This window comes from Balaenoptera physalus (assembly GCF_965194825.1).
Source record: "Balaenoptera physalus genome assembly, chromosome: 21".
Lineage (NCBI taxonomy): Eukaryota > Metazoa > Chordata > Mammalia > Artiodactyla > Balaenopteridae > Balaenoptera > Balaenoptera physalus.
Genome location: NC_138902.1, coordinates 31028636 through 31053851, shown reverse-complemented (window position 1 = coordinate 31053851; position 25216 = coordinate 31028636). Strand labels below are relative to the sequence as shown.

Genomic DNA, 25216 nt, shown 5'->3' with positions numbered 1-25216 from the left:
TATTTACAACCTTTACAAAAAAAATCATAGAAACCATCAAACTACACCCAGGATTTAATCTGAAATTAAATTTATCAACAAATTTATAAAGTACAACTTTACTACAGTCTTTGAGTCCAAGATATTTTAAATAGTATTTGGTCGCTGAGGAAGACATAAGTTATAGTAAGCATCGTTGTTCCAAAAGTCTGGACCCTTCCATCCACACCAGCCCTAGATTTGGGAGAAGGGAAAGGAAAACCTTTTACAAAGTTACAGGACTACATGATTGAAACTGTAACATTTTACTATCCTGTTCTGTCAGCAGGGTCTTGGAATAAGGCTCTATATAATTCAAATATTTGAGTTCCTGTAAAGCATAGAAAAGTAGCTTATTTGGCTCCCTTTCAGACAGAATTAAAAAAATTTTAATTCTATGATATTTAATCATAGGAATCATTAAAAATGAAAAGCTTCATTACAGTACTGTTACTCAGTACCACATTTTATTGATTTTAGGATGCATAGTTTTATAATTCTGGCAGTCGATGGCATGTGATAGTTTAACTGGCATCTGTCCATAACAAGACTGTATAGACAGTGAAAAAGACTGAACTAGAAAGTGGGCCTCCCCAGCCACCGAATCGGCCACTGCCTTGATCCCGATTTCCCAGCAGTGGCATCTCAGCAGTGATACGTGGCAGTGAGAAATCTGAGATTGCCCTTGGAGTTGCATTCTATGCCCTTCGTTTTCCTCAGGCTGTAATCATGCCACTTTCCAATTTTATGTCAGTATTGATCCTTTTCCCCAGCAGAGAAAATTACTTTCAAACAAAATCTCATTGTGAATATAGAAGTTTATCAAATTTCTTCTAAGGCCATTGATTTATCAATATTTTCTTAAAGACCCAGCTCACGACTTGTCTGTGTTACATCATTCTGAAATGAAATGCTTTGTTTGCAAATACTTGTGAGGAGACTAGTGAGGATTCAAGATGCCACCATGTGAGTGACAGGTGGTAATTTTACCCCTTACCCTACCAAACTGGGAAGCTGTTGGGCATTCTGGCAGTGACCTGAAGTCAAAGGTCAGAGTTCCTATAGGGGAAGATGGTGTGTTAGTCTGTTTTTCAGTGTGGAGGTGGGAGGGTTGAGTAGAGATGCTCTTTAGGTTTTTCATTTTTATTTTTCTGATTGCAGAAATAAAGATACATATAAAAATTCAAATGAGGTGAAAAGTAAAAATTAAAAAAAATCCTCCACCAGTCCTGCCCCGCCTCTCCACAGGTAACCACCATTAAGTTTGGTTTATTATCGTTGAGAACTGTTTCTTTACATAAACAAACTTTTTTTTAATCTTCTCATTTTTTTCAGCAAAACTTTCTCTAATGAATTTAATGTCCTAAAATCTGTTTTCTTAACAATAAATAGAAAAAAGGCTTATACTTTCTCTGTTTTAATCTTTCTGTGGTCTTTTCACACATGTGGGCCATCTCCAGGTAACCAGACTCAAATTTTTTTCCAGAGAAGTGGGTAGAGAGGGTACCAAACCAGAAACTGGGGGAGTAAGTAGGGGAGCCAGACTTCTTTCCTTTGAGGTGTCTGGCTTGGGAACTTCAAACAGGAAAGCTCCCCAAATGGGTAAAGAGAGGTCAGGCAGTGGTGCAAATGGCCCTCTGGCCCCTGCCATAGACTGAATGTGTCCAAGATTCATATGTTGAACCCTAATCCCCAATGTGATGGTATTTGGAAGTGGGCCTTTGGGAGGTGACTGGGTTATGAGGGTAGAGCCCTCACGAATGGGGTTGGTGCCCTCATTAAAAGAGGGCTCAGAGAGCTCCCTCATCCCTTCCACCACGTGAGGACAGTGAAAAAGACTGCTGTCTTTGAACTAGAAAGTGGGCCTCACCACCCACCAAATTGGCCAGCACTTTGATCCTGGATTTCCCAGCCTCCGGAACTGTGAGAAATAAATTTCTTGTTATAAGCCACCCAGTCTATGGTATTCTGTTACAGTAGCCGGGATGGAGTAATAAGACAGTGCCTTAGATTCTTGAGTCACGTGAGAGTCAACAACACTTCTACTGATGGCCCGGCCTTGGCCTCAAGGTTTCTTGCATGTGTGAAGAGAGCAAAGGGTTTTTGCTGTTCCAAAGTTCTACAGAAATATAACTAGCAAAGGAGGGCTTCCCTGGTGGTGCAGTGATTAAGAATCCGCCTGCCAAGGCAGGGCACACAGGTTCGAGCCCTGGTCCGGGAAGATCCCACATGCCACGGAGCAACTAAGCCCATGCGCCACAACTACGGAGCCTGCGCTCCTCGACAAGAGAAGCCACCGCCATGAGAAGCCCACCCACCGCAATGAAGGGTAGCCCCCGCTCGCCGCAACTAGAGAAAGCCCACGTGCAACAAAGAAGACCCAATGCAGCCAAAAATAAAATAATTAAAAAAAAAAAGATTATTGCTAATCACAAGAAACAGACATCTCAAGTTAATGATTAAAAAAATAAAACTAGCAAAGGAGAGTGCAGTTCTCAGAGAAAGTAAGCAGGGACAATGCCTTACTCTATCTAATTGCATTAGAAAACCCTACCTAGATAATTCCATTTAGTCCAAAGTCCGTCAAGCCAGCCAAAAAGAAGTAATTTTATTATCTGTATTATGCCTCTAATTAAAATCATAAGGCGTATCACTGCCTTTAAGATAATATCTGAAAGCCTTGCTCCTCTGCCTGTCGCAGTGACCATCCCAGATTTAGCTCCTGCCTATCCCTCCAGCTGTCAGCCACACCTCTTCACCAGCTGTCATCACGCTCCTGGAGCATGCCCTGCTCTCCTTGTACTGTCTCTAGGTGATGCCTCTGCAGGAGCAGCCTTGTGAGCTCCAAGACCCAAGGCAGCCAAATAAAAAAAAATAAAAAAAAAAAGAGCAGAGAAACCTTTTTATGGGTACTAATGATATTGACTTAAGTGACAACATGACAAAAATGAAGGGTAGTGGATAGGATATATTCATTGGCTTATAGCTGGAAAGGCTGTATGCATTCTTTGTAATTTTAATATATTTGGCAAAGAATATAAAACTTATTTAAAACTCAGGTTAATTATGTCTTATAACGCTTGCCTCCTAAAGATTTAGTACTGAGTTTCATGAAAATTTAGTACTAGTTTCTCATGAAAACTCAGTACTAAATCTGAATTAGTTGCCTATAAATTAACTTAAGTTTATACCTCCTTTAGCTGGTAGTTTAAGCATCAACAAATACTCTTAAATCTGTTTCAAATATAACTCCTTCATAGAATGAGATGAAGTTATATGTAAATAAATTAAAGGCAGTCAAGCCTCCATAATGTCCAGCATACTGCTTAGCTAATTTTTGGTTAATTCTAAAATTATAAAGGTTATATACTCCACTCTATTTCAAGGCATTGATATATCTCACTATATTTATATTTGTGCAAAGCTGTAAGTCTCCAGGGGAATATATTTATGAGTTTCGCATTCTATTAAGTTTAATAACTGAGAAAGTCTTGATAAATTTTGTCTTCCACAATTTACTTTAGTGCCCCCCTGTCCTTGTCCTCTGTATCTAGAGAGACAGTTACTCATCACAGCCTTAGAATCCCTCCTTACAGTGAGGACCCCTGCCCTCGGTTCATAATCCAGCTCTCTGTTAGCTGCCAGTTTTCTATCCTTTGGTCCTGGGTTCTTTGCCTTGTATCTAAATTTGTGTTAAACAGACACTTACCTTTTCTATAATAACTTGCAGATCTTCAGCGCCTGTATAATGCGGATCTAAAATCAGAAATTTTATCTGTCCTGTAATCTCATTCCATGCAACTCCTAGTATTGTGTGGGCCAAAACTCCTCCCCCTATTGAAGAGGAATTATGAAATGAGAGGGCATATATTAATCTCAACTTCCCATTCAATTTCAATTTAAAAAGATTGTTTTGCCTATTAATTGATCTAACAGCATTAAAATCAACTGGCGTACACTGTAAACGACACAATGTCAAATATACTCTGAAGAGATAAAATTACATCTTTAAGACAGAAAAGAAACAATTGTATCTATAATCATACTAGGTTTATATTTCACTGCAGTATCCATGGAATTACCTAGACTGGATTTAAAAAGGGCCACAGAGGGTCTAAACTCCGCACGACAGAGTAACGATCACTGCTGCTGGCACCTCTCTCAGCAGCTGGGCAGTGCTGCCTCTGCTCTGAGTACCTCCCATGGTGCCGCCCATCTGCTCTTTCAATACTTCCTGTATTCTGCTGAAATCCGCCTACCCGCATTTCTTACACACCAGTCTTAGCTTGCCTTCTGTCATCGCAGGACAAGTCTTACTTCTCACAGAATCGTGAATCTTTAGATCAGCTAATCCAATCCTCTGATTTTACAACTAAAGCCCGAGAGGTTAAGCAATTTGCATAATGTCACACAGCCAGCCAAGTTAGTGCTAGCCATGACTTACAATGCTCAGCTCAGTGACCACTGCCTCTTTTCCATTCTGCTCTCAGCTCTTCAAGTATTTGAACACAGTTATCATTTCTCTTCTTAGCCTTTACTACTGCTGGTTATTATCTTTTTTGTAACTTTCCTCCTGCCTTGGAAATTTTAAAATAATATCCAGAGGACAGTAGGCATGATGTAAAAGCTAATTTTAATATGTTTAAAAATGACTGATTTTATGTGCCATTACATATTTTTATTAACCATAAGTTTCACATACTCGCCACTCTACCAAAAGAACCCAAGATATCCAAACACCTTACCGATCATTACTGGCGTTCCTTCACTCTGGAAATGATTAACCAGTTCCCGTCCCTGAGAGGCCATTTCAGAACCTTGGCTGGAAAGAAACCATCTTCTATCAGATGAACTATTTCTAAGATAGTTGGGAATGTATGAATAATGTTTTACTGTGATAAAACTCACTTTTTAATCACCATATGCTTCACTACTTAATCTATCACTTATTTGTTAGCACTGATTTCCACAGCCAATCAAAACTGCACTTGTGAAATCAGAGGTATTAACGTACTTGGACAATAAAAATAATAACACTATAGTTAGCAAGGCTGTTGTGATAGAAAATGTATTGAACACATAAGCTCATAAATCAGGAGTAAGCTAGTGATGGTCATAGATATCAATCTTATATTAATATTTGCTCATATTTTTATACTAGAATTGTGATTAAAATATATTGGAAAAGAAAAAATGAATGTATTATTTGGACACATTATTAATTTATTAAAATCTTAGGAAGAAAAAGAGTAGGAGATAAACAAAAAGGTCAGTCATAGACCAACATTTGATATTTTCTTTTCAAGACGTCTTTGCCTTAAGCATTAAAAAACTAGACTTTCTGGGGACTTCCCTGGTGGTGCAGTGGCTAAGAATCCGCCTGTCAATGCACGGGACACGGGTTTGATCCCTAGTCTGGGAAGATCCCACATGCCATGGAGCAACTAAGCCCATGCGCCACAACTACTGAGCCTGCGCTCCCTAGAACCCGTGCACCGCAACTACTGAGCCCACGTGCTGCAACTACTGAAGCCCGTGAGCCTAGAGCCCGTGCTCCACAACAAGAGAAGCCACCGCAATGAGAAGCTCACACACTGCAATGAAGAGTAGCCCCCGCTCACCACAACTAGAGAAAGCCCACGCGCAGCAACGAAGACCCAACGCAGCCAAAAAATAAAATAAATAAAAAACTAAATAAAAAGAGAAAAACAGAACAAAAAAACTAGACTTTCTGTAACTCTACTCAAAACTGACATATTTGCAAGTTTTCCTCTTCCAGACTAAGATTAGGCCTAGAGCATATAAGCAGATATCACAAAGTTTACTCATAAACTCAAACATCTTCTAAAAAATAACAAAAATATTTAGGGCTAGAAAAATGAGATTTATAAAGCAAGGAGGCAATGTGGAGGAAGAGAAAAGAGTGAAAACAAATGTGGGGGAAAATGCGCCTTTTCTTTTAATAAAAATGACAAATTCTCTTTGAAATGATTTCTCAGATTTTTTAAAGTGTCCTTACCTGACAAACAGTATTTTTGAAGTTATACCAAGCAAATGGTTCAGTACCAGCTGCACCTCGATAGATCCAATCCACTGCCGTGATCCGACAAATGTTGCTGGTTTGTCCCCACCATCAACTAGAGCCTTTGTGTATTTAAAAATACAAAAAGATCCATACACAAGACAGCTATTAAAAATTACGTTTAGGGCATTTTCCCTGATTACCAGTATTTATATTTTTTTTCTTCAAAACAGAAATAAGTCTGCACCATGAGGTAGGAGTAATTATTAATGGTATATTAAGGGTTAATGAAACATCCAACTGATTACAATTCAAAATGGCATGTTCTGTACCTGCTGAATTTCTCTGTGTGTTGGAATGGATCTCTCTGTGTATCCCTGGTGTTTGAACCAAGAGCAGATAGTCTGCAGAGACCGATAAGCACAGCCCCAGCCATTGTCATCTATCCGATCCTGCATATAATGATGGTAACCATATATGCCCTGGACCACAGAAATCTATATAAAAAGAAGAAACATAGTAAAATATTAACTTAAGATAGATGTATGTATTATATTACACATACACATACTGAGTCATTTTACTATTCTCAGAGCTAGACTTACTTTAGTTCCTTATAAAAATTTTTTTAAAAAAGAGGAAACACTCCCCAACTCTTTCAATGAGCCAGTATACTACTGATACAAAAGTGAAGTAAGAACAGTATGAGAAAAGAAAATTATAAGACAATATCATTCATGAACATAGATGCAACAATCTTAACAAAATATTAGCAAACTAAATCCAGCAGAGAATAAAAAATAATAATTAATCATAACCAAACTATCATGAACGCAAATCTAATATCGTTTGGAGATTTGCATTGGAAGTATTTAGGAGTAAATAGCATGATGCCTGTAATTTTCTTTGAAATGGCTCAAGGGGAGAAAAGGAGAAATGAAGCAAATATAGCAAATTGTTGACACTGTTGCATATATGTAACAAGAGACATGTACAGAAACGTTCATAGCAGGGTTGTCTAAATAGCAAAAAAACCTGGGGGAAAAAATCATACCAAGGTATATTATCCAGCAATAAAGATAACTGAACTACATTTATACACAATACCATGGATAAATCTTAGCTACATGATATTGAGTGAAAAAGCATGTTGTAGAAGACTATACACAGAATGACACCATTTTAGTAAAACTCAAAATCAAGCAAGACTAAAAGCAACACTGTTGAGAGAATATGTACATATATGGTGAAACTGTTAAAAGAAAGGGAAGTGAATGATGAACCCAAAACTCAGTATAATAGTTCCTCCTGGGTGTCGGGGAGGCAGAGGAGTGCATAGGAAGGAGCACACAGTCAGACTGGCCACGTCCTGGTTCTTAAATGGAGTAGGGAGCTCTCCAATATTGATTTCTTTACTGTGCTTTATAACTTACACATATGTTACATGCACACATTAAGTATCATATAATAAATATTAAGAAATATATAAATGCTTCTTGCATTTTTGCAATACAGATAACCAACCCATTTCATTGTCAAAAAACAATCAGTATTTATTCAGTACCTTCTGAGTGTCCCGGCGCTTAGTAAAGAACTATTAGGAATTAAAAATGAATATATAATACTTACCCTAGAAGAGTTCCAAATATAATCTCAGAGAGAAAACATTTATGTAATAATCTACGAGAAAACCATCAAGAGTTATGTTGCTTGTTAGAGACTCTAAGTTTTGTATTTCCTATTCTATGATTCTATGACTGTGACAGAACAAGATTTTCAATCAGGAACAGGTCTCTCAAGATTTCCTCCCATATAAGCAAAATAAGTGAAATCATTCAATGTCACTGAAATGTTGACTAAAGTCTCATTCGTATGCATGTAACGGTGAGTGTCCAGCCAAGGCTGTTCTATGCGAAGCTGGTCTGCCCATAGCTCTCGCAGGTGAAGCTGCTGTCCCAAGTGCACGCTGATAGCCAGAACCGGAAGCGGGCCCCTAACTGCCCTAGGGTCAACGTTGTATCACGTACTCATTTTTTTTTTTTTAACTTTTGGGTTTATTTATTTATTTATTTATTTATTTATTTATTTATGACTGTGTTGGGTCTTCGTTTCTGTGCGAGGGCTTTCTCTAATTGCGGCAAGTGGGGGCCACTCTTCATCGCGGTGCGCGGGCCTCTCATCATCGTGGCCTCTCCTGTCGCGGAGCACAGGCTCCAGACGCGCAGGCTCAGTAGTTGTGGCTCACGGGCCTAGTTGCTCCGCGGCATGTGGGATCCTCCCAGACCAGGGCTCGAACCCGTGTCCCCTGCATTGGCAGGCAGATTCTCAACCACTGCGCCACCAGGGAAGCCCACGTACTCATTTTTAATTCTTAAGATTTCCTTACAAAGCACCTGGAGACTCAGCAGGTATTGAATAAATGCCATGACAAGATGGGCCAATCAAGTTTTCTCTTATGGGAATTTGAATTGAGAGGTGCAGGGTGAATCAGGCAGTAAGTGCAAGGAATGAAGGTGAAACAATGCATGCAATCAGCAGCTCTGAGGGAGAGTAGGAAAAGTTATGTCAGGCTGAAAAAATGAGGAAACAGAAGACGAGGCTGAGAAAAGGTAGGGTAAAGGGAAGGAACAGGCCAGTTAGGATCAAAAGCACCCCCAAAGAAAGCTGAGAAATGCCATCAAGGAGTGAGAGTACGCCTTGAGAACGAGGCCAGTCACAGCGCTGCTTTGTTGTAAGAGGCCCAGCTGTACGATTCCTATTCTTGGTTGCCCATGAGATCCTCTCTTACTAGCCTGCATGCATCCTTAAAGGAACCATTCCCCACACTCCTTTTCTGAGCTACCTTTAGTGAAAAGATCTACCCCTTACAACTAGGTATGTGCTGTACAGGAAACATGTAGTGCTTTATTAGCCTTTTCCTACAGTGTGAGTTGTGTAGAAATATGCCCTTAATTAGCATGATTTCTCAGGTTCAGAATGGAAATAAAATAGGACAAGCCTTTAAAGAAAATAAGGAATGGAATTTTAGTAAAAGAAATGTGCTACACACTATCTATTCCTAACCTTTTTAGACCACTGTGAATTACTGCTATCTTAAGCAATGATCATTAAAAGAAAAGGGTGGTAAATTATGTTTTAGGGACGATGATACCCGTTATGAATTGATTGTTACAACTTCCACTGGGTACAGACAGAAAACAACTAACGACACTTATGATCAACTGACTCACATAGAGAACTATTAAACTCACCACATCAGTCTCTATGTTAGGTGAATTGAGATAAGTATGTGGATTTCTAACGTAACCATCTTTGTATGGTTCATCTGGAAAGTGATAAGCATTAGACCTTCTGAAATAAGGTCTGTCATGAGGCAGATTGAAGAGATCGTGTAACTCCTAAATGAAATCAGAATCAAGAGGAAAGAAGAGAAAAAAAGTTACATGATTTAGATTCCTAGTCAATAAATATACTCAAACTAGATACAAAACAGAAAATTTACTAAATATTGGTTATAAACGTTATCAAACGCACTTATGATTTAATTCACTAAGGTCAAAGAAAGTGAGATTTAAACTAAAACCAAAAAAGATTTATTTTTGTTTATCTATGTATATGGATAGAAACTGGAAGGGAATGTAGAAAAATGATAATAATTCGTTAGAGTCAGAGAACTGAGATAATTTAAAATTAGTCACTATAACACACTCTGTTAAAATACATCCAGGCTAAAGACTGGTTTTGAAACCGCCTTGTAAATGAGTAAATTATAATTAAATGATATAATTATATCAAAATACTTTAAAAAATCATGCTTAGAGTACTTAACAAATATAAGGGGTAGTGATTAAATTATAGAGATTGGTGGCATGAAACCAACCAATATGGCATCAAAATAAAAATACACATACATGTTTTAAAAGGCAATATATTCCTGAATGTATAAAAACATGTAGTAGTTACTTTGAAAAGTCTGACATCTTCTTTTGCTATCTCCTGTGTATTCTAGCAGTTTGAATGGGATCATTAGCTTATGTAACTGTTGCCTCTGCAAATCAATTCATCTGGCACTTACAGAGAGGTACAGAGGGTTACATTGTTATATCTCTTTTCAGGGACAGAGACCAGGAAGACAGTCCCATGGTATAATTTGATGGATGCCAGGCAAGGCCACACATAAATAATATGTACTCCCAAACCAGTCATTTTGCCAAGAAATCTCATTTCTTTGAATGCTGATCATGTTTTCTTCAAAATGCCTCTAATAAAACCCAAATAACCCTGGGAGGTGGGGGATGGAGTAATACTATAAATCCTAATTAGAAACAGCATAAATCCTAATTTCCCTTCTCTGACTCTAATCTTGTCTCTTTCACAAATCTGGAAGTAACGGAAGAGAAAAGGAATATATTAAATAATACTCATCAGCTGCTCTAGGCATGTAAGCATCTTTTCAGTTCTAAATTTCATTACAGAAAAATAACATATGAACTACACTGAACATATGAAATTAAAATGTTACATACGGTTTAGCAAAGTATTTTTTCACTAATAATACTTTAAAAAGTTATAGAACAGAAATTAAATAAGGTGTAAAGCTAATAGTCCGCGTCCACACATTAAAATTAAATCACAAAACAATGTCCATTTATTAGAAACACATAATTAAACACAAAATGAATGATAGCTGTATTTTTTTTAAGAAAAAATGAATTGGTTTCACCTTTCTATAGGCCTGCAGCTGATCATCTGGAATTCCTGATGGATATGAAACTGTTACAAGATTTTTTTCCCCTGGTAATAAAAAGTGCAGTGGTTCAGGGACCACGATAGATGTTCCTTTCAGGTATTTCAAAATGCATTGTTCCATATCAGTTAGTTGATTATGAATTGCATCAACTAGATGTTTACGAACTCTGAGGGGGGGGGGAATATACAAGTGCATTAACAGAAGTTATAGTAGTTTATGATACATGAAAGTGTCGAGTGACTATATTCCTAATATATCCTCGATTGGACCAGGTTTATTAAAGGAAGTCTAAAAAATGCAAAGTTAAATGTTAAATAAACTAAATTTCCTCTGTGTAGATAAAGGGAAAACCCTACAGGTTTTGCATATTACTCCACTTCCTCCAATAAACATCTAATTACTAAATGACTCTTAGCTTAATAATAAACAAGGAGTAAATCATAGTAAAAACAACAACAACACTGGATATGCCTATATGATAATTTAAAATGAGCTCTGATTACTCTGGGAGAGGGTCCTTATTTAAACGTGGCAGTAGTATTAGAAAATACCTACTTTCCCCACGTTTCTTCTGGAGCAACAGATACAACTGCATCGACCGGTAAAGTCATATTAACATAGTGGTGTCCTCCGCTTTCTCTTTCAATGATGGGTGTTACAGGTGCCAGAGGGGTTGACATTTCCAGCATAAGATCTATATTTACTATTTGATGCTATAAAGATAAACAGTAAAAGTTAACTTATAGAACACTGAATAATAATATAAAAGGTAAGCAAAAGGACTTTTTAAGGACCATATAAGCTATATTACAGTAAATTATTGAAAAGCACAAATCTTAAAGAAGAAATCTTCCCTGCTTCAAAATAATCTGAGGAGAAGGGGAGAGTGAGTGGGGAGTGAAGGTGAAATCAGATTGATCACGTACTGATAAACATTAAAGTTAGGTTCACCAGGCTTCATTTAACTATTTTCTCTACTTTTGTATACATTTAAAAATTTCAAAACAAAACAAAACAAAATCAAATGAACAAGATACAATAACCACACACTGAAGCAACTTTTAAACATATATTATGACTATATACCTGTGGTCTAAAGACATAAAAAACTATAAACAAATATTGAACTCTATTAGTAGGTTTGATTTTGATAGCGGTATGGGAAAACAATTTTGAAAATACTTTCTGTATATTAAACAAATTTAGCAAAATATTAAGAATAATGGAAGCCAGGTTTCTCACTGGGAAAAGGTTAGCAATTGTGTGAGGCTGAAGTAGAACTGGAGGTATACTATGATTTACACAGATAAATATGGATGTATGTGTTATATATGTATAGTATGTATATATACATGTGTGTGTTCCTTGGGGAAATGGCTGATTCCTGAGCTAACACAGGGAAAGTACAAGACGTGTCTGGAACATCCTGTGGAAGAAAGTAGCAAGTACTCAAAAATATGGTGTCAAGAGGACATTGAAGCCAGCATGAAGTTTCTATTGGCCAAATCTTAGAAAATGTGATCATCAAAATAACTAATGACAGTAACAGTAACAGATAACTCATTGCATAAAATAGGAATCCATGCTTCCATGCAGTTAATAAACAAATAGGGAAATGGAAAATCTCTCCCTCACAGTATAACGTCATCTAATAAATGTAAAAGGAAACAACAGACTTAGAAAAATCACTACTTTGCAACCATCAGATTAATGCCAGATTCTGGCAAAAAATTATCAATTGATGTTAGTAGTGATGGGTAAACACTTGATGAGGAACAGGATATATATATATAAACTCAAAGTATCTTCCCACAAAATACTTACTAATTATAAGGGCAAAAAATAGTACCCTCACAGTGGAGAACACTGGCGGATACCACATTAAATGATCAAAGTTAACATCACTAATACAAGAACAAACTGAGCATATGCTTCTTTCATACGACATGCTGAGAAGGACACACATTACTTCTGTGGTATTCCTACCAACAATGACCACATGAATCTATCGTGAGGAAGCCTAAAACAAACCCAAACCCAAACTGAGGAACATCCTACAAAAGAACTGACCTGTATCCCTCAAAATGTCAAGCTCCAACGACTGGTAATTCTCAAATCCTTATCCATAGCCCACAATTTTTTTTGTACACTCCACATTTATAAATCTAACAGCTCATGTAGACTCCTCACTGCTGTCTAAAACATAATGTGACCGAAACTGACCTCATGTCTTCCCCATCTTCCATCTTTACCCAAGCAAGAAGCTGGTCATCCCACATCCAATTAGTTTCCAAGTATAATCTATTCGATCCCCTAAATAGTTCTTGTATCCATTCCCTCCTCTTTATTACTGTAGCTACTGTTTTGGTTTGGCTTCTCCTAAGTGGTCCCTGCCCACACCTCCAACCTCACGTCCACTCTATTTTCCTTACTAGTCTGGAAAAACACTAAAGGCATACTAACTTTGTACAACTTCCTGCCTTGAAGCAGCAGCTCCATTTTTCATCTCCAATATCTGGCAAAGTTCGTGGCACGTGGCAGGTACTCAATAGTACTGGTTCAAAAATCAACAGAACCAAAACAGTGTGAAGAAAAGTAAATCATTTATTATTTACTACCTAATATAGCATAATGTGTCACTGTCATGTTTCAGAATGATCCCTTTTTATTTGTTTTTAAATAATCTGTAAACAGACTCAAGCTGTTTTATTTCTGTGGGAGCAAACAAGGCATTCAAAAAACCCATTTAAGATATATATTATAATGGGACAAAAGTTTAGATATGTACATCAGAGATATAACCTTTGGCAAGTCATTTAATTTTTCTGGACCTGAATAATCTGATCTGTAAAAAAAATAAGAAAGTTGGGTTAAGTAATTTCTAAGATCTCACTCAACTCCAAATTCAAGGATTGAAAATTTTTATCACTAAGAAGACAGGTGATTTGCTTACCAGGTCTGACAACTTTTTGTCTTTCTTCCTCATGAATTTTCGTTTTGTATCTTCTTCCTGTTCAAATCTAAATTTTTAATACACGAAGATGTTTATCATACGAAATGACGTTGTGAAAACACTTCTAGCCATCTTCAAGCATACTCACTGAATAAAGCGCATTATGTTCTTACAGGTGGAACTATCAGTCAGTTCTCCTGGAATGGTGTTCATGTCACTGTTAGGCCATATGTACACTGAACTGTGGCAGATTCTGAACACAAGTGCATTTGAAGAAAGCTTGGTTGAGAGGTCACTCAACATATGTTTTAGTGCTTTCTTGATAAAAATTTCTAAATTAAAAGAATATAAATAGAATAAGAAAAATTGTAAACTTTTCAACATGAATGCTTCCAAGCACACAAAAGTACAGCACAGTAAAACTGACCCCCAAATATCCATTCCCTATATTCAATACTATAAAAACATTTTTTTTGCCTTTTTTAAAAAAAATTGACATAAAATTCATTGTTTAATGTGTACAATTCAGTTGCTTTTAGTATACGACAAGGTTTAAAATCATCACTATTTAATTCCAGAACATTTCATCACCCCCAAAGAAACCCTGGCCTTACCAGCGGTCATTCCCCATTCTCCCATGGCAATCACTAACCTACTTTTGGTCTCTATAGATCTGCCTATTCTGGACACTTCATATAAATGGAATCACACATTACGTGGCCTTTTGTGTCTGGCTTCTTTCACTCGGCCTAATACTTTCAAGATTCATCCATATTGTGGATTCATCCATAATGTGAATTCATCCATAGCATGAATTAGCACTTCACTCTTTTTTTACGGCTGAATAATACTCCATTGTATGAGCAAAACATGTTTTGTTTATCCATTCATAAGCTGATACACATTTGGGTTGTTTCTACTTTTCAGTTATCATGAATAATGCTGTTATGAACATTTGTGCATAAGTTATTGTGTGGACATATGTTTTTAATTCTCTTAGGTGATCACCTAGGAAGAATTGCTGGGTCATACGGTTAACTGTCTTTCTGAGGAACTGCCAAACTGTTTTCCAAAGAAACTGCACCATTTTATATTCCCATCAGCAATGTATAAGGATTCCAATTACTCTCAAAATACCTTATTACTTATAGCAATAAAACTGTTGCATGAAATTTAAATTTCTTTATAGTTCTATTCTTCCTTGGACTATATCCCACTAAGACTGTACAAAGTACTGTGCTCTGAAGTCACAGTTTTTTTCTCTGTGTGGTATGTCATCAACCTGATATTTGTCTGACTTCATTTTCAGGGATTTCCTTTTTACTTTATAGAACTTTTTAAATATGAAAAACATTTTCATGGTTCCAAAGTCAAAACTATAAAGAAGATATATATCTGAAGAAGACAATATTTAAATACTTGTCTTAGCTTTATATTCCTAAATCCTAAACCTAGTTAACCTTGTGATTAAAATATTTATTTAACTATCACACTGATATCTTGATAAATAAATACCTTGAGATTGTGGTAGAGAAAAGATTACTTTTAACAAGTCAGATTAAAAGATATCCTGATATGCTTCAGAAAGCCAAATGTAAAGATTTTTAGCTGCACTACAAAAGACAAACATAATTCCTGGATTACCTTCTGTTTATCCCTGAAGGACCATGAGGTAAAGTACCTAAATAATTGTGATGTCTTTAAGTTAAGCACCTTCTTCCCCTCAATTTCCTCATTAACGATTCCCTTCATAGAGTGTTTCAAAGAGTTTGATACAGGAGGAGGAATACTATCAAGTCAGAAGACAAGCTCAAATACATTAATTACTAGGTAAAAAGTATCTGTAGTCCTTACTTACATTTGAAATTACATCATTATATCTGGTGACTAATATACTAGTTATACTTTGGCATAAGTTCATAGCAAAGTATACCTTCAATTTATATTAAGTTGTAAAATGTAAGGCTTTATCCATACAAGTAACATATTAAGGAACAACAATACTTTACTGATAAGATAGGCCTAAAAGTGAGTTTTAGTCCTTGCAAAATGATTCTCATCTTGATGGCACATTAGAGAATCACCTAAAAAGCTTACTGATGCCCGAGTCTCTGTCCTTAGAGACTTTAATTGGTCTGGAAGTGGGGATTAGAATGTGGACCAAGATTGAGAACAATTGCCTAATATGAAGGGATGGGTCAGAAAGAACATTCTGCATTCACTCTCCCTCTTTCCAAAGGGCCAGTAAATAATTGTCAGCTGGTGATCTCCTTCAAGGAACTCTGACACTATTTATTCCTTATCTTTCTGAACTTCTTTGTGGCTCCTGACACCATTGATCATGCTTTTCTTGAGTGATTTCATTTAGTATCAAGGTATTAACTATCATCCTTGAGAGATATTAAGTTCTCTTATCTCCAGTTCTGACCACTCTCCCCTAAGTTTCAGACTCAAATTACCAAATGCCTGTTGGGCGTTGGCACTTGGCTTACTGTGGCATCTCCAATGAAACACATCTCCAACACAGCTCTTCATCTTCTTCCTCTGATATTCTTTGCCTCAGTTTGTGGCAGTAGTCAGAAACAGGAAGACATCCTAGAATTTGGTTTATACAAACACTGCTGATTTTTCTCCCATAGAGCTTGCCTACCATTCCTAAACAACACGACATTCAAGAGAGTGGGCTCTGGAGGCACAGGGTTATGTACAGTTTTAAGCCTACAATGTACAAGTCTGGGTGCCTCTTTATATTGTGCTCATGGTGGATATTTATATTTATCGTGACAATTTTCTTTGAGAGGGCAGTAAAGTTTCTTAAGTAAGGAGACACCTTTCCTAATGTGCACAGAGAGCCCCATGGGCTAGAGGTGGTGGGGAACAGTGTCTAAGTTTAAATCCAATGTATATTACTTACTAACTATATGACCTTAGACAATTTATTCATCCTATCTCTCAGTTTCATGTGTAAAATGGTAAGAATCTCACTATATTTCATAATCAACTTTATAATAAAAAAGCAGAGTATTTTGGCAGACCTACCATTAGGAGTAGCTAGCTGAAAAGCTAGATCAAGGCCACCTCTCATTCTGAAGAGTATATCCATAGTCTCTGAAATAACCTAAGACAAATAAAACCAAAATTTCATTGTAAAACAAAAACTCATCCTCATATAAATTAGAATCTAACTGAATTTAGGTTAAGGCATTAATTAATCTTGATTTTTCAAGTTATTTCATGAGTTAATTCCTTGTTTTATGGAGAAAAACAAAACACCCTAAATTCTAAATTAGAGGTTCTCAACCTTTGTTCCACATTGAAATCACCTGAGAAGTTTAAAATACTGATTCCTGGGCTACATCCCCCAAGATTCTGATTAATTGGCCTGGGGAGGGTCGAGGCACAAGGATATTTAAAAAGTCCTCCATGTGAATGATTCTAATGGGAAAAGGTTGAGGACCACTGCTCTAAGAAAGTATTTCTAAATTACAGTTTTAACAATTATAGGGTTTAACAATGACATGAAAAGATCAATGGAAAATAACTAGTTTAAGAATGGGACAGAAACACTGACCCTATTATGATAAGAACTGATGGTCAAGACAATGAGAGGAAACTAATATATCACTGATGGTGGGAGTATAAACTCTTAGAATTCTTCATAGGGTGATGTGGCAATAAAAATCAAAAGCCTTATATTCACGAGCAGAAGCAAGAAGAACTACAATCCTGCAGCCTGTGGAACAAAAACCACATTCACAGAAAGACAGACAAGATGGAAAGGCAGAGGGCTATGTACCAGATGAAGGAACAAGATAAAACCCCAGAAAAACAACTAAATGAAGTGGAGATAGGGAACCTTCCAGAAAAAGAATTCAGAATAATGATAGTGAAGATGATCCAGAACCTCGGAAAAAGAATGGAGGCAAAGATCAAGAAGATGCAAGAAATGTTTAACAAAGACCCAGAAGAATCAAAGAACAAACAAACAGAAATCAACACTACAAAAACTGAAATGAAAACTACACTAGAAGGAATCAATAGCAGAATAACTGAGGCAGAAGAATGGATAAGTGACCTGGAAGACAGAATGGTGGAATTCACTGCTGCAGAACAGAATAAAGAAAAAAGAATGAAAAGAAATGAAGACAGCCTAAGAGACCTCTGGGACAACATTAAACGCAACAACATTCGCATTATAGGGGTCCCAGAAGGAGAAGAGAGAGAGAAAGGACCCGAGAAAATATCTGAAGAGATTATAGTCGAAAACTTCCCTAACATGGGAAAGGAAACAGCCACCCAAGTCCAGGAAGCGCAGAGAGTCCCATACAGGATAAACCCAAGGAGAACCACAATGAGACACATAGTAATCAAACTGGCAAAAATTAAAGACAAAGAAAAATTATTGAAAGCAGCAAGGGAAAAACGACAAATAACATACAAGGGAACTCCAATAAGGTTAACCGCTGATTTCTCAGCAGAAACTCTACAAGCCAGAAGGGAGTGGCATGATATACTTAAAGTGATGAAAGGGAAGAAACTACAACCAACAATACTCTACCCGGCAAGGATCTCATTCAGATTCAATGGAGAAATCAAAAGCTTTACAGAAAAGCAAAAGCTAAGAGAATTCAGCACCACCAAACCAGCTCTACAACAAATGCTAAAGGAACTTCTCTAAGCGGGAAACACAAGAGGAGAAAAGGACCTATAAAAACAAACCCAAAACAATTAAGAAAATGGTCATAGTAACATACATATCGATAATTACCTTAAACGTGAATGGATTAAATGCTCCAACCAAAAGACACAGGCTTGCTGAATGGATACAAAAACAAGGCCTATCTATATGCTGTCTACAAGAGACCCACTTCAGACCTAGGGACACATACAGACTGAAAGTGAGGGGATGGAAAAAGATATTCCATGCAAATGGAAATCAAAAGAAAGCTGAAGTAGCAATACTCATATCAGATAAAATAGACTTTAAAATAAAGAATGTTACAACAGACAAGGAAGGACACTACATAATGATCAAGGGATCAATCCAAGAAGAAGATAAAACAATTATAAATATATATGCACCCAACATAGGAGCACCTCAATACATAAGGCAATTGCTAGCAGCTATAAAAGAGGAAATCGACAGTAACACAATAATAGTGCAGGACTTTAACACCTCACTTACACCAATGGACAGATCATCCGAAATGAAAATAAATAAGGAAACACAAGCTTCAAATGACACAATAGACCAGATAGATTTAATTGATATTTATAGGACATTCCATCCAAAAACAGCAGACTACACTTTCTTCTCAAGTGCACACAGAACATTCTCCAGGACAGATCACATCTTGGGACACAAATCAAGCCTCAGTAAATTTAAGAAAATTGAAATCATAACAAGCATCTTTTCTGACCACAACGCTGTGAGATTAGAAATGAATTACAGGGAAAAAAACGTAAAAAACACAAACACATGGAGGCTAAACAATACGTTACTAAATAACCAAGAGATCACTGAAGAAATCAAAGAGGAAATCAAAAAATACCTAGAGACAAATGACAATGAAAACACGACCATCCAAAACCTATGGGATGCAGCAAAAGCAGTTCTAAGAGGGAAGTTTATAGCTATACAAGCCTACCTCAAGAAACAAGAAAAATCTCAAATAAACAATCTAACTTTATACCTAAAGGAACTAGAGAAAGAAGAACAAACAAAACCCAAAGTTAGCAGAAGGAAAGAATCATAAAGATCAGAGCAGAAATAAATGAAATAGAAACAAAGAAAACAATAGCAAAGATCAATAAAACTAAAAGCTGGTTCTTTGAGAAGATAAACAAAATTGATAAACCATTAGCCAGACTCATCAAGAAAAAGAGGGAGAGGACTCAAATCAATAAAATTAGAAATGAAAAAGGAGAAGTTACAACAGACACCGCAGAAATACAAAGCATCCTAAGAGACTACTACAAGCAACTCTATGCCAATAAAATGGACAATCTGGAAGAAATGGACAAATTCTTACAAAGGTATAACCTTCCAAGACTGAACCAGGAAGAAACAGAAAATATGAACAGACCAATCACAAGTAATTAAATTGAAACTGTGATTAAAAATCTTCCAACAAACAAAAGTCCAGGACCAGATGGCTTCACAGGTGAATTCTATCAAACATTTAGAGAAGAGCTAACACCCATCCTTCTCAAACTCTTCCAAAAAATTGCAGAGGAAGGAACACTCCCAAACTCATTCTATGAGGCCACCATCACCCTGATAACAAAACCAGACAAAGATACTACAAAAAAAGAAAATTACAGACAAATATCACTGATGAATACAGATGCAAAAATCCTCAACAAAATACGAGCAAACAGAATCCAACAACACATTAAAAGGATCATACACCATGATCAAGTGGGATTTATCCCAGGGATGCAAGGATTCTTCAATATACACAAATTAATCAATGTGATACACCATATTAACAAATTGAAGAATAAAAACCATATGATCATCTCAACAAATGCAGAAAAAGCTTCTGACAAAATTCAACACCCATTTCTGATAAAAACTCTCCAGAAAGTGGGCATAGAGGGAACCTACCTCAACATAATAAAGGCCATATATGACAAACCCACAGCAAACATCATTCTCAATGGTGAAAAACTGAAAGCATTTCTTCTAAGGTCAGGAACAAGACTAGGATGTCCACTCTCACCACTATTATTCAACATAGTTTTGGAAGTCCTAGCCATGGCAATCAGAGAAGAAAAAGAAATAAAAGGAATACAAATTGGAAAAGAAGAAGGAAAACTGTCACTGTTTGCAGATGACATGATACTATACATAGATAATCCTAAAGATGCCACCAGAAAACTACTAGAGCTAATCAATGAACTTGGTAAAGTTGCAGGATACAAAATTAATGCACAGAAATCTCTTGCATTCCTATACACTAATGATGAAAAATCTGAAAGAGAAATTAAGGAAACATTCCCATATACCACTGCAACAAAAAGAATAAAATACCTAGGAATAAACTTACCTAGGGAGACAAAAGACCTGTACACAGAAAACTATAAGACACTGATGAAAGAAATTAAAGATGATACCAACAGATGGAGAGATATACCATGTTCTTGGATTGGAAGAATCAATATTGTGAAAATGACTATACTATCCAAGGCAATCTACAGATTCAATGCAATCCCTATCAAATTACCAATGGCATTTTTTACAGAAGTAGAACAAAAAAATCTTAAAATTTGTATGGACACACAAAAGATCCCAAATAGCCAAAGCAGTCTTGAGGGAAAAAAAATGGAGCTGGAGGAATCAGACTCCCTGACTTCAGACTATACTACAAAGCTACAGTAATCAAGACAATATGTTACTGGCACAAAAACAGAAATATAGATCAATGGAACAAGACAGGAAGCCCAGAGATAAACCCACGCACCTATGGTCAACTAAGCTATGAGAAAGGAGCCAAGGATATACAATGGGGAAAAGACAGTCTCTTCAATAAGTGCTGCTGGGAAAACTGGACAGCTACATGTAAAAGAATGAAATTAGAACACTCCCTAACACCATACACAAAAATAAACTCCAAATGGATTAGAGACCTAAATGTAAGACCGGACACTATAAAACTCTTAGAGGAAAACATAGGAGGAACACTCTTTGACATAAATCACAGCAAGATTTTTTTGATCCACCTCCTAGAGTAATGGAAATAAATACAAAAATAAACAAATGCGACCTAATGAAACTTCAAAGCTTTTGCACAGCAAAGGAAACCATAAACAAGATGAAAAGACAACCCTCAGAATGGGAGAAAATATTTGCAAACGAATCAATGGACAAAGGATTAATCTCCAAAATATATAAACAGCTCATGCAGCTCAATATTAAAAAAACAAACAACCGAATCCAAAAATGGGCCAAGGACCTAACCAGACATTTCTCCAAAGAAGACATACAGATGGCCAAGAAGCACATGAAAAGCTGCTCAGCATCACTAATTATTAGAGAAATGCAAATCAAAACTACAATGAGGGGGCTTCCCTGGTGGCGCAGTGGTTGAGAATCTGCCTACCAATGCAGGGGACACGGGTTCGAGCCCTGGTCTGGGAGGATCCCACATGCCGCAGAGCAACTAGGCCCGTGAGCCACAATTACTGAGCCTGCGTGTCTGGAGCCTGTGCTCCACAACAAGAGAGGCCGCGATAGTGAGAGGCCCGCGCACCGCAATGAAGAGTGGCCCCCGCTTGCCGCCAACTAGAGAAAGCCCTCGCACAGAAACGAAGACCCAACACAGCCAAAAATAAATAAATAAATAAATAAATAAATAAATAAATAAGTAAGTAAGTAAACATTAAAAAAAAATACTGAAAAAAAGCACACAATTTATACGTGTACATCTCTATTAAAAACAAAAAACAAACAAAAAAAACTACAATGAGGTACCACCTCACACCAGTTAGAATGGGCGTCATCAGAAAATCTACAAACAACAAATGCTGGAGAGGGTGTGGAGAAAACGGAACCCTCTTGCACTGTTGGTGGGAATGTAAATTGATACAGCCACTATGGAGAACAGTATGGAGGTTCCTTAAAAAACTAAAAATAAAATTACCATATAATCCAGCAATCCCACTACTGGGCATATACCCAGAGAAAACCATAATTCAAAAAGACACATGCACCCCAATGATCACTGCAGCACTATTTACAATAGCCAGGTCATGGAAGCAACCTAAATGCCCATCGACAGACGAATGGATAAAGAAGATTTGGTACATATATACAATGGAGTATTACTCAGCCATAAAAAGGAATGAAATTGGGTCATTTGTGGAGACGTGGATGGATCTAGAGACTGTCATACAGAGTGAAGTAAGTCAGAAAGAGAAAAACAAATATCGTATATTAACGCATGTATGTGGAACCTAGAAAAATGGTACAGATGAACCGGTTTGCAGGGCAGAAACTGAGACACAGATGTAGAGAACAAATGTATGGACACCAAGGGGGGAATGTGGCAGGGGTGGTGGTGGTGGTGGTGTGATGAATTGGGTGATTGGGATTGACATGTATACACTGATGTGTATAAAATTGATGACTAAGAAGAACCTGCTGTATAAAAAAAAACCAAAATTCAAAAATTCAAAAAAAAAAGCCTTATATTCACATTCTTAGCCTAGGAATTCTGCATTTAGAAATTTAATTTCTAAGGAAATTTGCAAAACACACAAAGATTAGGGTATACAGATGTTAACCTGTCAACAAGATATTGATTAAATAATTATGATTATACCGTAATGAAAAATAATGCTTTATAAGAATATTTAATGCCATAGGAAAATGCTTGTAACTTATAAATGGGGAAAAAAGCACTTGCAAAGTGGAATCTATTAGCAGTTCTTAATTTGGGTCCATACACTGCAGGTAGTTGACATATGACAAAGACATATATCACTTTGCTGGGGGAGAGAAGTGGGAAGGAGGAAGGCGTTTCAGAGATTTCATCAGATACTCAAAATATGTCCCAAACAGGCTGAAGAACCATACTACACAGTAAGAACCCTATTTTGAAATAAATTAGTAAGTACTAACATTTACTGAGCCCTTAAAAAGTAAAAGACACTATGCTAAATGACTGGACATATATTAACTTTGATCCTCAGAACATTACAAAGTAGGTATCATTACTATTTTTCTCATTTACAAATCCTTGTCACATTTTTTTTTTTTTAAGCCACGCCACGCGGCATGCGGGTTCTTCCCCAACCAGGGATCGAACCCGTGCCCCCTGCATTGGGCGAGTAGTCTTAACCACTGGACTGCCAGGGAAGTCCCCTTGTCAGATTTTTTAAGGGTGACTGCTTTTATTTTCCATAAATTGTAACCTGTTGAAAGGCCATGCCCTTTGCCCCAATTATACTTCTAGGAATTTATCCTAAAGAAATAATCACGAAAGTTCAGACAAATTTAGCTTGAATGTTACCCACTTACCATACTGTTATTCATCATAGCAAAAACCAAACAAACAAACAAAAAACCCCACCTAAATAGCTATCAATAACAAGTATGTTAAGTAAATAAGTCAGTTAAATACTATGCACCTATTTGAATAAGAACTATTAAATGGCACTTAAAGATACTGAAGATAAAAGTTATAAAGACAGGCAAGAGCAACATTTAACTGTTACTTTCTTTATGACCTTGTAACTAATCACTCAAGTCTGTCTTCTCTTCTGTAAAACTGGAAAAATATACAACCTTACAGGGTTGCTGTGAAGGTTCCATAAGAGATCTTATGAGAATGCACTAGAATCTCCTTACACTTCTGAATTGAGATCCTTTCTGAAGAAATAATATTTAAACTGAGATCTGAGGGGTAAGTATGTAAGAGTATGAACAATTCCAAAGGAAAGATGGGGGTGCAGGTGGACAAGCCCATCCCAGGCAGGGGCTCAGATTGGTGAAGGCCTGCTTAAAAGACCACTTAAGAGACCACAGCAGATGGTTAGATCTCATGGTGCCAAGGACAAGGATAGTTAGAGACAGTGACGACTAACAGCCATTTAGAAGCAGATTTCATAGCATTTGATTAGTGAACAGATGTTCAGGAGTTGAGAAGAGGGCGATGTCAAGGATGATGATTTCCAGGTTTTTGGCATGAACAACGGTGGGGTGGATGGTGGCGCAATGAACTGAGATGGGGATCACTGGAGGAAGAGCAGGTGTGGGACGAGGGGAGGTGGGAATGGTGAGTCAGTTTTGAACTTGCTGAGTCTGAAATACATATGAGCCATCCAAGTGGAGGTACAGTTAGTACATATGCGGATCTGGAGCTCAGAATACATCTCTAAGCTGGAGATACAAATTTTGGAGAAAGCATAGGGTGTAAAGAAAAGTACTGAACGCCACATCTAGGATACGGATTGGAGGACCTGCTTGAGCAATTAAGAGGGAAACCAGGGGAGTGTGACATCACAGCAGCTAAGGGAATACAGTATTTGCAAAGTCACTCGTATCTTTCCCAGATCCAATCCTTCTTCGAAACCTTCAAAAACGCCTCATAATTCCCTCATTCTCAAAATGTATGCACAAGTAGAAGGTGCAGGGAGCGCGTATCCAAAGGCGGCTGCAGTGGGGCCGGGGGTTCAAGGTTGTGCGGGGCAGTTTCCCTCCGGTCCTACCGGGAGAGGCCGAGGACAGGACGGCCCAGACCACGGAGTTCGCAGCTACCACCGTGGGCCCCAGCAGAACCAGTTATTTCAAGGGCCATAAAGCCTCGTAGCAGCTAGTGAAGTCTGAGGGGAAACGCAGGGGTGGGGGGCGAGCACGGGTACTCACCATAGCAGGTACGTGGAGCTGATAGGGGCGCCGACGGCCGCCCAGACACAGGACGCTGGCCCGGAACTGGCGTCATCGGGGGCGGGGCTTGGGAAGGCCGAC

General features: G+C 37.4%; 1 protein-coding gene across 5 annotated transcripts; it reads right to left on the bottom strand.

Annotated features, from left to right (window-relative positions):
• Positions 1 to 39: 39 nt before the first annotated feature.
• Positions 40 to 25216, bottom strand: UFSP2 (UFM1 specific peptidase 2). Of its 5 annotated transcripts, none has more exons than XR_014258386.1 (12): positions 25115 to 25216; positions 16783 to 16861; positions 13892 to 14075; positions 13744 to 13810; positions 11346 to 11503; positions 10764 to 10956; positions 9292 to 9438; positions 6373 to 6537; positions 6038 to 6162; positions 4759 to 4840; positions 3728 to 3852; positions 40 to 213 (listed from the first exon to the last, which is right to left on the bottom strand). XR_014258386.1 is itself a non-coding variant. In XM_082444821.1 (12 exons), exons 1-12 carry the CDS (start codon positions 25115 to 25117, stop codon positions 127 to 129), a joined length of 1410 nt encoding a protein of 469 aa, XP_082300947.1. In that variant the 5' UTR covers positions 25118 to 25216; the 3' UTR covers positions 40 to 126. The 5 variants fall into 5 exon arrangements, 3 of the variants coding, with proteins under 3 accessions (XP_082300947.1, XP_082300948.1, XP_082300949.1); XM_082444821.1 differs by having other exon boundaries at positions 4764 to 4840; XR_014258387.1 differs by lacking the exon at positions 4759 to 4840.